This window comes from Crinia signifera, chromosome 4, assembly GCF_055691185.1.
Source record: "Crinia signifera chromosome 4, ASM5569118v1, whole genome shotgun sequence".
NCBI lineage: Eukaryota > Metazoa > Chordata > Amphibia > Anura > Myobatrachidae > Crinia > Crinia signifera.
Genome location: NC_139220.1, coordinates 48,429,998 through 48,444,545, shown reverse-complemented (window position 1 = coordinate 48,444,545; position 14,548 = coordinate 48,429,998). Strand labels below are relative to the sequence as shown.

The 14,548-nt window shown below is 45.9% G+C and overlaps 1 protein-coding gene across 2 annotated transcripts in view; it reads right to left on the bottom strand.

The window, feature by feature from the left end:
• The window catches only part of FAM114A2 (family with sequence similarity 114 member A2), a 40,136-nt gene that overhangs the window by 20,064 nt on the left and 5,524 nt on the right, over positions 1–14,548 (bottom strand). For both annotated transcript variants that reach the window (XM_083181732.1, XM_083181733.1), the window contains exons 3-7: positions 14,198–14,291; positions 13,449–13,550; positions 12,730–12,836; positions 9,486–9,620; positions 5,677–5,835 (exon numbers count right to left, since the gene is read on the bottom strand). In XM_083181732.1, coding sequence (XP_083037858.1) covers positions 5,677–5,835; positions 9,486–9,620; positions 12,730–12,836; positions 13,449–13,550; positions 14,198–14,291 — 597 coding nt within the window. The remainder of the gene's footprint in view (positions 1–5,676; positions 5,836–9,485; positions 9,621–12,729; positions 12,837–13,448; positions 13,551–14,197; positions 14,292–14,548) is intronic.

The following is a 14,548-nucleotide window of genomic DNA, read 5'->3' as shown; positions in this document are numbered from 1 at the left end:
TCCAGTCTCTTAAAGAAGGTGTCAAAGAACTGCGATTGGTCTTGATTGGGTGCGTACAGGGAGACTAAGGTCACGGTCGAGGATCTGAGCTTTCCAATCACTATAAGAAATCTGCCCTCCGAGTCCGCAATTGTCTTGGTAGGAGTGAAGGGGACATCGCTGCGGATTAGGATGGCCACACCGCGCTTTTTACAATCTGCTGATGCAAAAAAATTAATTGGGAACGAGCGGCCCTTCAGTTGAGGATGCCTGCCTGTAAAGTGTGTTTCCTGTAAGAACACAATGGATGCCCCTTCCCTCCTACAAGCTTCTAGCAGGATAGTACGTTTCCTAGGGGCATTTAGACCATTAACATTTACTGATAAAATTTTTAAGGCCATGGATAGGTGTGTGTGTACAACGCTATGGAGGAGCCTTGTAAGGGGGGTGAATACCAACCCCAGGGTGGGAGGAGGGGGAGCAAGAGGCCAAGGGAATGGAGGAGGAAGGGGGAAGGGAGAGGACGCCCCACAGATTGGGGACTGACTAAAGAAAAGAGAATAAAGAAAAGCCCGTGAGGGCGAAATCCCTGGTAACGAGGGTCCCCAAGGGGAACCGCTACAAAATACAATGAATCAACATACATTATGAACTACTACAGATAGGGAGTGTTGGGGGGGTGGTAAGACGGCGAGGTGGAACTGGAATCAGGTCCGCCTAGGCCAGTTCTGTCCCTTTCGGGGGGGGAGTTCGTGTACGCTGTAATTACCTACAATCAACATATTAACTATTGCTAAAACTACAAGGAAAATAGCGAGAGGAAATGCCCTGGTGAAGGGCATGCAGTAACAGTCCGAAGACATTCAACAACATGGATAAATCTCACCCATTTTAGGTCGGCTCAACAGGAACCTAAGTGACATCAGCCAACAAGACAGTTCAGTTCAGTTCGGTTCTTTGTTTTCCACTCGGAGTCTGGAAACCCTTGTCCATTCAGGTGGAGTAGGAGACTGACGACGGGATCTTGGCGGCGACGCTGCTTCCAGCGGAGGAGACGGAAGGAGATCCAACTTGGATAACAGTTCCTGTCCTTGGGTCAGGGTTTTGATATTGTGTAGTGTGTTATTAGCTGAGACATGGAGCATGAACGGAAAACCCCACCTATAGCGGATGTTATGTTGACGGAGGATTCTGGTTATTGGTTGGAGATCACGCCTTTTCTGGATAGTTGAGGGGGCCAAATCCTGAAAAATTTGCAGCTGCATCTCTTGAAATTGTATGTGCTCGGAGTCCCTGGTAGCTGCTAGGATTTTCTCCTTCGTCTGATAGTAATGAAAGCGGATAATGACGTCTCTCGGGGGTTGGGAAGAGGGAGGTTTTGAGCGAAGAGCCCTGTGCGCTCTGTCCAGTAAGCAATCCGCATCCGATAGAGCTGGAATGATGTGCTGAAACAGAGATTTGAGGAAGGCCGGTAGGGCAGACCCTTGAATGGACTCCGCTACGTTACGGATGCGCAGGTTGTTGCGGCGGGACCGATTTTCCTGGTCCTCTTGACGCTCCTTGAGGGTCTCCAATTCCTCGTGAAGTCTGGAAAGTTCTTTGTCCATGCGTAGTTGAGACCGGCAGATGTCGTCTGTTTTGGACTCTAATGCATCGGTTCTGTTGCCAATGGCTGCTAAGTCGGTGCGAAACTCTGCAACTGCCTTGGCCAGTTCCTGTTTGAATGCATTTTGTACGCCCTCGAGGAGCCCTGTCATTACCGCTTGGGTATGAGGGTCAATAGTAGCATCCGTTAGCTCCTGACGGGTTGGGGAGTCTGCGAGCTGTGAGGGGCTAGGTACATTCTTGGCTTTGGAGCCGAAGAAATTACCGGCTGCTTGCGGAGCTTTTTTGTTTTTGTGTGACATTTCAAGTCAGAGTTAAGCGAATCGGAGGGCAGTCACTTAACGGCTATGTTGAATTCTCCCGGGGGGGGGGAGGGGCAGGAGGCTAAGGGTTCTGAGTTGGTACTGAGGGACAGAACCGGACCAGGCGGGATATCTGACACACTCAAAATATCATGATAAGTCCGTGCAGTCTGAGTGCCATAAAAGGATTAAACATCCGGGGAAGGGAGAGGGCCCTTTCAGCTTTTCAAATATTTCCCCACAGCAGTTCACGTGTGGCCACTCTTTATCTGTATATTGAGTCCCTTACGATGAAAGGCAGACTTTAATTATTATATAGCCCCAGATGATCAGGTGCAAAGAGGGTTAAAGACGTCCTTATGTATCTGTGCAATGAAGGGCACTCACTGGTCTCACTTCGGAGCTGCTGTAGAGAAGGGGCCAATGTACTTTCTGGGGGGCTAGTGCAGGGGGCCAGCAGACCTTACATGTGCCCAGTAGGCGGGGAGGATGCTTTGTGCTGTGGGGTGCCACTCCTCTGTGTGTGCCACAGCCAATATGGCGTCTGCTACCTGGGCCTTAGGGCAGCGGGGTGATAGGCCAGTACTGGGCTCTGGGGGGTATCCCCTATGTGTAGGGAAGAGAGGGTAAAACGAAAAAAGGGGGGGGGGGAAGCAGTTAAACCACTTCTCCCCGCTGGCACATCCTTTATTTCACAGATAAACGCGGCCGCCACCTTCAATATGGCGGCCGCGATTCGAGAGCTGCCGGAGTCTGGGGGACCCCTTCGCCCTCCCAGCGGAGGTATTAACCTGCGGCTATGCGCCGCTATGCAGGGGGAGTTTAGGTGGTGGTGGTCCGCGGGACCGCTGGACTTTGCGGGGGCCGCTGGCTAAGCCCCGTCGTGCCGCGCCACCTCCAAGATGGCCGCCGCGACACAGGCTCTGATACACTCGGCGGCTCCCCTTACCTTAGATACGGGGCCGCCGAGCTTCCAGCAGGCTAAGATGTGTTGGGGAGAGCTCTCCAGGTGGCTGTTCAGGATAGCCTGGCACTGTGGGCGGTATTTCTGGGCTGGATTCGTCCCCGGCGGGCGGCAGAAGAAATCGAGGCCCCGGCTCCTAGGGGGTACTAGGCCGCAATCCGCAGGGACCTCGCACAAAGGTCCCCCGACTCCGCGGCCGTTCCCACACCTTTCTCCTGTGGTCCCCAAGCTGTAGGGGGTCTTTCTGGGGCTGGATGGGTGTTGAGGGCTCTGGATTGGGATGGATGTGGAAGGCCCAGAGCAGGAGCTCAAGATCCACACGTCCAGCTCCTTCCAAGGTCAGGCCACGCCCCCCGATGCTGGCATTTTTAAAATCTATTTTGAGGATCTCTCACAGCAACGTTGGCATTCAAAGGGTTAATGGCAGTGGGTGCGACTAAGAATCGGCAAAGAAGGCACACCGGGGCCTAGCTGCAGCCAAAATAAGCGTGGTTACTTCTGTATTTTAGCAATCCTGGAGCAATGTACCCAGCTTTATTTCTTGCAACCTACACTGAACCATTAGTGATAGCAAAGCGGGAGACCTTTCGACCGAATCAGAATTTCTTCAAATATAAAAACGGAATAATCCAACTGTACTGGTCTCCTAATGTTTTTCCATGCAGAATGTGAGGAACGATGCATGTATTTATCACAACAGGAAGCACTACAGTTACTAGGAACAGAAAGTTCAAATTCCCTTTGGTGAACTTATATAAAGCCGGAATGCCCATGCCGGAGCTGAGTAAGAACCCTCTTCAGGGATACTGGTACATATATGTGTTTACTGTGATTTTTATATTGCAAAGCTGTTTTTGAAGTATGAAAATATTTAGAACTAAATTTGTCAATATAATTCAATAATTTAAAATCTTATTACAGACAACGCATTTATAATTTTTGTACCTTTGTTTGGGACACATCACAAATAATCAACTAAAAGTGTAGTGCTTGTTCAACATAATTAAAATGTTGTGTAATAAAAAAAACAGGAACGTACTCTATTTCTTTTATAATCATCTTAAATACAGTATTAGAACACTGTGTTTTATTATAATTATATAAGAAATTATTTGTTTTATTATAATTATATAAGAAATTATTTGTTTTACTATATTACATTATATTCTCTCTAGATTTTATCTCCATATGGTGCAGATGTATTAAGCCTGGTGAAGAGATAACGTGGAGATAAAGGGCGGTATTCAATGCCACCGGCGAGGGGGTGTCTGCGGCGAGGGTGGCTTGTTTTCATCCATCCCCGCCGTTTAGCCTCCACGTCGGCCCTATTCATCATTCCAGGTGAATCCTCACTGTCAGAGGATGGCGAGGATTCCTCTGAACGTCTAGGTTCGCGGCTAATGCAGGGAGCCCGCTGCATTTAGCCGTGAGACTCGCCGCCTTTGGCGGCCGCAGGCGCCGTTTCCAACCCACTGTAAAAACTCAGTGAGGTGGAAATGGCAGGAGCAGGGAGGGTCAGTTGAATACGGTCGTCTCAGCTCGCCAGGTGGCATTGAATATACCCCAATGATGAAGGAGATAATGCACCAGCCAATCAGCTGTGTTTAAAAAATAACAACTAGGAGTTGATTGGCTGGTGCATTACCTCCTTCCACTTTATCTCTTCACCAGGCTTAATACATCTGCCCCTGTGTTCTCTATTCTTTATACGTTAATTTAAATAAACATGAATTTACTAGGAATCAAAGCAACATTAAATTTAAATGGGCAAAAACACCAAACAAGAAAGGCGAGTCCTTCTAGCATTAATGTGGAAACACCTCCAAAAATAGCAAAACATTGGGAGAAGGCTGTATCTGAAATATGATTGGATGGAGTTATCCCAAAATAACCGTCCATGATGCCAAGACAAAAGGTGTACCAGGAACATGGGTTCAGTGTGTCTAGAATGTATGGAATCATTTCATACTCAACAAGGACCAGTGTGCGCATACAGTACGTGGTCAGTTACAGTTGCTGGGTTGTTGTTGCATATATATTATTATATATTTAAAAAAATAAAATGATTAACTTCATTTTTTGAAAAATGATTATACAGTACATATCTAGAATTATACATAGAATAGCCCCGAAGGGGAATAGTTACTAACATGGGAGGTTTATTGAAGATGGGATCTTGCTTTGGGCAACCAATCAGATTCTATTTATTCTCGAAGGTGCTAAATAAACAAGTAGATTTTGCTTGGTTGCCCATAGTTAACATCCCATCTTCAGTAGAACTCCCAAAGCCTCTTCCTCTAGGGATAACAAGAATTACTATCCACATTCTAATCTGTGTGGGATGTTGTATGAGGTTGAGCCAACATGAAGCGAGGTAATTAGCCGTGGGGCGGTATTCAATGCCGTGGCAAGGGGGTTTTCTACAGCGAGGATGGCTTATTTTCAATGAGGAAATCCTCACTGTCAAACCTCCTCGCCGTATTCAATGTTAGGGAGAAATGACAGTGAGATTCCCCTTAAACAGCAAGGTTCGCCGCAAATGCAGCAAGTCCGCATCATTTTGTGGGGAGCCCTGCCGTTTTGATGGCCACACTCACCGTTTCCACATCACCGAAAGGAACCAGCGAGGTGGAAATGGCTAGTGATGGGGAGGCAGTTGAATACTCTGACGGCGAGCTATCGGCACTGCTCGCCATCATAGCATTGAATACCCCTCATTATATTACCCGAGACTGGATACTGATCAGACAGCATTTATTTGCCCGGCAATTAGGCTGCCACCACTCTGTTTAGGTCCTTCATGTAATCAATATGTTGAGTACTTACCTTTCCTTCACTCTCCTTGGACAGCAGTTCTAATGCCTCCAGGTGAGCCAGTCCTTGGTACTCATCAAATAACAGACCGTAGTGAGCACGCCGCTCAGTCTCCGGGTTACTCTCTCCGCTCACCCGCTGCTCCTCTCTCTCCTTTGCTTCTCGCAGCACCTGTAAAGAAGGTAATAGAACACCCGGATAAGCTGGAGCTCCATAACAACATTACTGAAAATCTAACTAAGAGCTGAAATGTTACATTATACCCATTACACACAGAACCTTCATTTATAAGACGTCTTGAAATTCTGCAAGGATGGATACAAAGATACACTATATGGACTAAAGTATTTGGCCACATCTGTTCAATTCAGGCATTTAAATCAGACCCAATGCCACAGGTGTATAAAATCAGGCACCTAGCCATGGGTCACTCTGGAGCACTCAGTGACTTCAAGGCCTGGTACTGTAATGAATGCCACCTTTGAAATAAATATCATCCAGGATTTTCCATGGTCAATTGTAAGTGATATTGGTGCATAAAATGCTCTGTTGATTCCATATCTGAAGAGTTCTGAAATTCCAAGGGTTGTAGCTTAATGGAATGGCTTTCCATGGCCTAGCAGCTTGCATGCAAGCCTCACATCACAAAGTCCAATGCCAAGCATCTGATGGAGAGGTGGTGGCTGACACGCCGACACCGGACTGTGGGGCAGTGAAATCGTGTTCTGTGGATTGATGAATCATGCTTCTCTCTTTGACAGTCAGATGGGCCAGTCTGGGTTTGTCGGATGACTGGAGAACATTACCTGCATGACTGCATTATGCCAACTGTGCAGTTGGTGGAGGAGAGATAACGATATGGAGCTGTTTTTCAGGGTTTGGGCTCTACAGAATGGGCATACATTCCCACAGAAACACTCCAACATCTTGTGGAAAGCCTTCTAAGTAGATTGGCAGCTGTTATAGCTGCAAAGGGGAACCAGTTCCATATTAAGGTATATGTGTTTGAATACAATGCCATTGCGGTTCGTGATGGTGCAATGGTCAGGTGTCCGAATACTTTTGTTCATATAAAATAATGGTAAAGAATGTGAAAAAAAAACTATTATTTTCTTTCAAACATATCTTCTGCTTGGTGGGGAAATCTTCCATACAACTAGTTGAGTAGCATGGACAGCACAGAGGTTAGCACAGAGCCCTAAGGTAAGGCGTTCAAGTATCAACCAAGGCATTATTTGTGCGGGTTTGTACTGTACTGTATACCTGCAGGTTAGTTGGCTTCTGATAAAAAAAAAGGTACTTATGTAGTATCTGGACGCCCGATTAAAAAATCGGGTCCATCGCATCACATCGCATGTGACCAAATCACATGCGATGCGATGGACCCGATTTTTCCATAGGATTCAATGTTAAAATGGACTGAGTCCATTTTAACATAGGATTCTATGGGAAAAAGGGTCCTTTTCATTTCCCCACTATCCAACTACGCATGGAGTTGGATATAAACCTGTGGCGAGCGTAGCGAGCCACCGAGCCCGAAGCGTGGCGAGCGCAGCGAGCCCCGCGAGGGGATGCGGAATACTTTTTAACGAATCCGCGTCCCCTCGCCACGCTTCGGGCTCGGTGGCTCGCTACGCTCGCCACAGGTTTATATCCAACTCCATGCGTAGTTGGATAGTTGAGAAATAAAAATGTACCCTTTTTCCCATAGAATCCTATGGAAAATCGGGTCCATCGCATGCAATTTGGTCGGATGGGATGCGATAATCGGGCGTCCAGATACTACATAAGTACCAAAAAAAAATAAGTCTAGCGTGTTTGTGCGTACATGTGATCAGGAATATTGGTAGTTACCAAGAACAAATGTTGTACTACTAAAGAAGCCCAGGTCCCGTGTTGTCCAGCCAGGTGCTGTTCTTCTTTACAGCAATCATTCCCACTCTCATGGTCCCCCGGCTTGTGCTGGATACCAAGCTGGGTTCTCTAGACCAGGGGATGGCCGTCGATACCAATTTTAACAAACAGCCCACCATTTGTGGTCTAAGCAGGCCAATTACCTATACCAAGGTAGAACAATTTAAACATGCTTGGGATAGGCATATGAATATCCTTACAACGAAATAAGGATCAAAAAGGGTTGAGATTACCTGAAGGATAAAAAAAGGGGTAGACTAGATGGGCCAAATGGTTCTTATCTGCCGTCAAATTCTATGTTTCTATGTAAGGTTTCATTGGTTTCACACCCTGCATATTCATTTACTTAGTCGAGTAAAAAAACATACTGTAGTAATTTGATTGATAAAGCACAAATCCGCCTGTCATGCATTCACCCAACAAGCATAGAACAAATGTGACAAGGTGCCACCTGGTGGCAGAAAGAGGTGTTGCAGGGTATTTCAACTAACGCTAGGAAAACACATTAAGAAAATGTTAATGTTAATGTTTCTTGACTTCATTAAGTCACATTGTGATAACTACTAATCAGCATTTCTACAACTGTACAATTGCTTCAACCATTTATTAGCACTTCTGCCATTACACTTCCAAACCTTAAATTTCCTATCCCTTCCCTAAATGGTAATACCCCCCCCCCCCCCATACTGTCAGGCCCCTAACCCTGCCACCATAACAACATTCACGAGTCCCAGATCCAGTCGGTGCTGTGTTGTAAAATGGACATCAGACTGAAGGAGTGGATTGGTAGGACTGAGGTGGCCCTAACATTATGCACCCTGAGGTTACCCCATCTCATCAGGTCCCAATGTCACAAATTAAGGAGACTCCCCTCTATGTAGATAATAGTGGCCCTTATTCTGATCGGTGCGGCCGGATACGAATATGCGGCCAGGACCGTGCGTCCGAAACCCCGCCTTCCATACGGATCGCCAACTCCGTCCGTACGCGGTAAGAAGCTGTCCGAACGGACCGCATGTGTATTTCTCATGGAATACGCCTCCTCCATCTCAGGGAACCTCCCCCATCATTCGATGGTCGCAGACCATCGAATGCAGGACCGAGTGGTCCACCAGCTCCCGCAACCTCAGACCACATGGGCAGTTCTCTGTGCAAAAGCAGGGATCTGGGCGGGCAGCTGACATCCGGCAATGTCATATGTCCGCCCCCTACACGTGCGTCACGGCCGCATTACCATACGTACGCCTAGCGTTTGCATGGGAACGCCCATGAAACGCGGGGCGTATGCATATGGTAATGAGCCCAAATAGCCCTTCACGCCCCACACCACCCCCTGTTCGGAGTGTTCACATTTCATGCGGAATTTGGCCGTACGCCCTGCTCGCACATGCGCAGATACGCCTCTGCACATGCGCAGACACAAAACATCGGCGGCACGAACGCACGCGGATATTACCGCACCAACCAGAAAAAGGGCCAGTGTGAGGACAGAGAACATGTAACAAAGAACATGCACAAATGCTGACAAGTGTTCTTCCAGGAACATACCTGCATGGACTAGTCTCCCTCTAGTTCCTGCCACCCACAGGTGCACTAACCTCGCAGCCACAGCTGGAATGTTGCCCGCACATCACAGACAATCCGTTACTTAACTAAACATTTTAGTATAGTAGTGACAGGAGGTCACTGGCAGTCACCATCTGTCACCTCCTCAAATGGTGCCACCTATGTAAAGGAGACCACCTCACCACATGGACTGTGCTACCTTGGCTGCCATGACAAAAGTACTCACCATGCCATCATATACTTGTAACACAGTGATGCTTATTCAATATGATGTGCGTGTAGCAGTCGTGTGCATAGGGTTACATTTTATCATTAAGGGACATGTGTAATTGGTGACTTACATGTGACAGCGTAGAATTCCTGTTCATGAGGCCTTTGGTCTTTTTGAAACCCGGATCTCCCTCTGCAATTACGTCCATGGTCTTTTTACCAATAAACTCCAAGGCATCCAGCCCCCCAGAAAGAACAGTCTTTCCCTAAGAGAGAGAACAAGATTTTACCTGTCAGTGACATTGTCAGCTGGACTTATCACTTAGCCATGTCCAGCTAAAGCAGTAATGGTGCCCATACACTAAGCCGAGGTATCGCATGCAGCCTCACAAGCGATACATCAACCACTGCCCGCCGATGTATCATATGCAGATCATATGCTGACCTGACAAATCCTATGTGCAGCCCTTGCCATCTCCGGCTCCGATCCGATGCGCATGGGACAGCCCATCGGAATCAGAGGCTAGGCATATACAATTTGGGCACTATTTACCCAATTCATTGGCCCAATCTATTGAAATCAGGGGAAAAGTGCCCAAATCTTTGTGTATGGGCACATTAAGAAATAAGTCATTTCTGTAGTCGTATATGGATGATGCCCAAATTTACTATGGTAATGGCTCATCTGGGTAGCTTTCATTATATCCGAAAGCTACAAAATTGCTTTCTGCATGCTCAGTGACTGCGACTGCTACAAAATGGCTTTCTGCATGCTCAGTTACTGCGTCTGCTACAAAATGGCTGTCTGCATGCTTAGTGACAAGGTCTGCTACAAAATGTCTTTCTGTATGCTCAGTGACCATGTCTGCTCTACAATGGCTCTCTGTATTTTTGATTTCTTGGAGCATTGGGCAGATTTCTAAGTCAACTGTCATCTCTATGGGAGCGATGGATTGCACTTGAATGAGGAGGGGGCAGCAGTGTTAGGGGATAGGATGGTTAGAAGGTTGGATAAAAATTTAAACTAGGCTTCAGAGGGGTTGGGAACAGCAATAAAATATTGGATAGACATTGAGAGCAGCAAGGAGGGATATATGAAGTGTCGTGGGGGTGGAGAGGGGGCAATGGGAAGCTTAGCCAATGGGGAAAAGCCATTGATAATGCCAATAAGTAATAATATCATATCACCAGATAGCAATGAGGCAAAGGGAGGTAATAGCCTAAAATATATGCTTGCAAATGCAGGAAGCCATTCAGGTAAAGTGAGTGAATTGGAACTAGTAGCAGTGAACAAGCAATATTATATTATAGGTATTACTGAGACATGGTGGCATGATACTCATTACTGGGCAGTTAACATAGAGGGCTATATAGGGTACAGGAGATATAGGGTAACAATAAGGGGAGGAGAAGTGTGTCTTTATATTAAACCAATGTTAAAACCACGCATAAAGGATATTATTTATTAGGGGATTTGTGAGAACATAGAATATGGGTGGAAATATTAAGCGAAGATAAATGTCCAAAAAAGTTGTTGATTGGAACATGCTATAAACCGCCAGATATAAGTATGACTGAAGAAGCGCAACTCCTGCAAAACAGGGTCAAGTGTTAATTATTGGGGACTCTAACTATGCAGACATTGATTGGAGAAATGAGTCTTGTGGCACAGCTAGGGGGAAACAGGTTTTGGAGCATACTAAAAGTTCCCTGCATGTCCCAAGTACAGTAGCTGAGGAACCAACTAGAAGCTGCACTATACTGGACCTAGTAATAACCAATAATGTAGAGGTAATATTAAAAACTTAAAGGGAGCACCTGGGGAACAGTGATCACAAGATGGGGGGAAATGTTATAGGATGAGAGATTCAGAAAGTGAGAGACTTGGTAAGAAATCTCCAGTTTCTTTAAAGCGGCAATCATTTACACTGCAAAATCAAACTGGATTGATTATAATTGCCACTTTAAAAAAAACCTGGTGATTTCTTACCAAATCTCTCACGTTCTAAATCTCTCATCCTATTACATTTCGCCATGGTCTCATTTGAGATTAGCTTCCAAAAACAACTTTTTCCGAAAGAAAATTTTATTAGGTTTAAAAAGTCCCTAAAGAAGATATACTGGGACAATGTTTCAAGGAAAGAACACTGAAGAAAAGTGGGAGGCATTTAAACTATTGCTGGTAACTAGGGATGCCAATCCCGGGGCATTTTTTCAATCCCGGGATTGAAAAATGCTCAATCCCGGGATTCCCAGGATTGGCTTCCCTATTTTCAAAAAATGCCCCGGCCGTCCGCATATTTTCATACTTGGGCGGGTGCGGCCAGGATCCGGAGTAGCAGTTTTAAGGGGTATTATGTTGTTACCCGGTAGGAGGGACTGGTCTGCTCTTAAATATTGGCACATGTTACTAGGGATTTGTCTGTGTGTCCTGTACGAGGTGGTCATGATTAAGTCCACGTTCTGTGGCCGAAACGTCGACCTGACCGTTTGTTTGTGATGAAAATCCTGAGTATGGAATAAAAATTCTGCTGGAATTACAAAATAATGAAGCCCTGGTGAGTGACAATTTTTTTGGATTGTATTGTATTTGTGGCCCGAATAAGGAACCACTGATGTGCGACCCCAGGCGAATGCTGAATGTGTGTGAGAAAGTGAGTGCCGACCTAATCCAAGAGATATATATATATGGGCAATACAGTGAACTAGTAGGTGATCTATTTACCATGAAGACTGAACACGAAAAAATGATATAGGGTTATAAACATTATATATAATGTGGACTCAGCAGTAAATAGGATAAACGTTTTCGGTCATCAGGGATCTTATATAGGTTGAACTTGATGAACTTGTCTTTTTTCAAGCTCAACAACTATATTCCTATGCATGTGAAGTGACAGCGTCAGCTTTCTACATGCTCTAATACAAATAGCCCATTTCAAACACTAGATACAGTAGGAGCTTCTCCTGTGGGTTTAAATAGCTCTCACCCCCACCTATCTACACTACTGCAGTTACTAATGCATTACGTTCTTATCAGACATTTGTTTTAGAGCAGATGCAGGCTCGGGTTCGCAGTCTCCCACGGAAAGTTATTCATGCACATACAGGAAATTAAAACAGCCATGTTCCATGTTTGCCATGAAGAGGGAAGTGGCCTAATACAGCTGACTTTTTGACCAGGAAGTTTGGGAGAAATATGGTTTTAGGTGCCCACTAAGATGTTACAGGGTATGGGACAGATGCAGCCATATGCTCTTCCTATTAACTAACATGTCACTAAGGATTTTCTCCTACAAAATATATGCATATACAATGCATAAAGTAGCGCTCTGGGACCTAGGAACTGGTCCCTCCTTGTACGAGTATACTTACTGTGCTCTGCACTGCTGTAGAGATACTGGAGAGGAATCCTAGTGCTCCTGTAATTGGGGACGAGCCCTCTTCTTCTCTGGATTCACCGCTTTCCCCAGCACTGACATCTGGTGAGAGAATATGAATCACTTTATCTATTATACAAAGGGGGGTATTCAATGTGTAGGTCCCGTTCTCGGTCAGCTCGACCAAGAACATGCAGGCGGGATTCAATGTCCCGCCTGCTGTGGGATGAGAAGGGGGCGTGGCCGCGAGTTGCGGCCAGGAAGAGGCGAGCTGCAGCCGGCAGCTCGTCACTTCCCGGCTGTTCTCGGCAGAACAAGCCCGACAGCTTGTGATGTCGGGCTCGTTCTGCTGAGAAACCCTGCTCAATGCTGTCGGGGAAGACAGCACTGAATAGGGCCCGGCGGCCATCTCCCGGTCGCCGGCGATTGAATATGCCCCTAAAACCGCAAACCGCCTGCTTGGGGGCCTTATGTATGTGCCAGAAATGCAGATAATTTAGCAATATTCTAATGCCTCTTGACATTGGACTTTCTATGGGATACTGTTACAACCAAGAGGTGAAATCAAGTGATGTCCCAACAGTCATAAAAATGAATAATGTGATCTTAGTAATGTACACCTTAAAGGTGATAGAAAGCAAAAGAAAAGCAAATAATGGAGGAAATTAGGAGAAAAAAAATATATAAAAAAACAATAAAATATACGTTATTTACCTTGTGAGGCCTCCGTGGGGCGATCTCTAAAAGACAATTCTACAGGACTTGGGACTCCCAATGTGCTCTCAGCCTTCTCTATAGCAGTAGAGATTCCATGTCCTGTGAGAGAAAAAAACATTTTTTATTTGTATTTAGCATAAAGAAGGTTTCCACGGTATTAGGTCTTGCTTATTCCTTACTCATCACTAAGGTAACTTTCACATTATACACATGCTATTTTCCCCCGTGGGGGTCCACGACCCCCAAAAAGGGAGAATAGAATAGGTGGTTTAAGTAGCGAGCCACTGTGCCCGCAGCGTGGCGAGCGCAGCGAGCCCGCAAGGGGTTTAGTTGCGCTGACCATGCTGTCTGGGTCCGGCCAGTCGGGATTCCGACATCGGGCTAATGACTGTCGGACCCCTGTACCACACCCACTGGTTGATATACTGTATAGTCATGTAGTGTTAACACATAACTCCTGAGGTGCAGAAATCTGCGGTGAGCAAAGCTTTTGTGCCCTTACCACGGTGAGTGAATTAACCTATAGCTCTGGGCACTTAACCTGGAAACCATGGGTTAAGGCGCATTAGCTGCAGGCTTACTACACAATAAAGCCAGGCCATGAAGCATGGAGAACAAGACTTGGTAAATACCAGGGCTAAATGAATCCAGTGCTGGTCCTAAAATACATGCTGGTCCTAAAATGTTTTAGCAGTAGTCCAGCAAGGTGGATGAACAGGAAATGTTCAGGTATTACAAATACTCACCCACAGTGGCCACAGTGGCTGTAGCAGTAGAAATTAAGGACTTGCCCCAACTCCCCCAATAGTCCCAGGATGATGGAGATTTGGCAGCAGTATCCTGTATGAAAAATACATAACAGATATCCATGGGTCATGGGGTCGGCTACAAGAGATTTATGGACTAAACCAGACTGGAAAGGCACACTATGACCACCACAAGTAGGATATGCAAATGATTATTAATTACCAATTACAATTATATATCACACACATATTCCACAGAGCTTTTACAATATACTGACTATTTGAGAATATTTGGCCATTCCCTTCAGTCCCTTGTCCCATTAGAACCTACCACATGTACACCCACACATA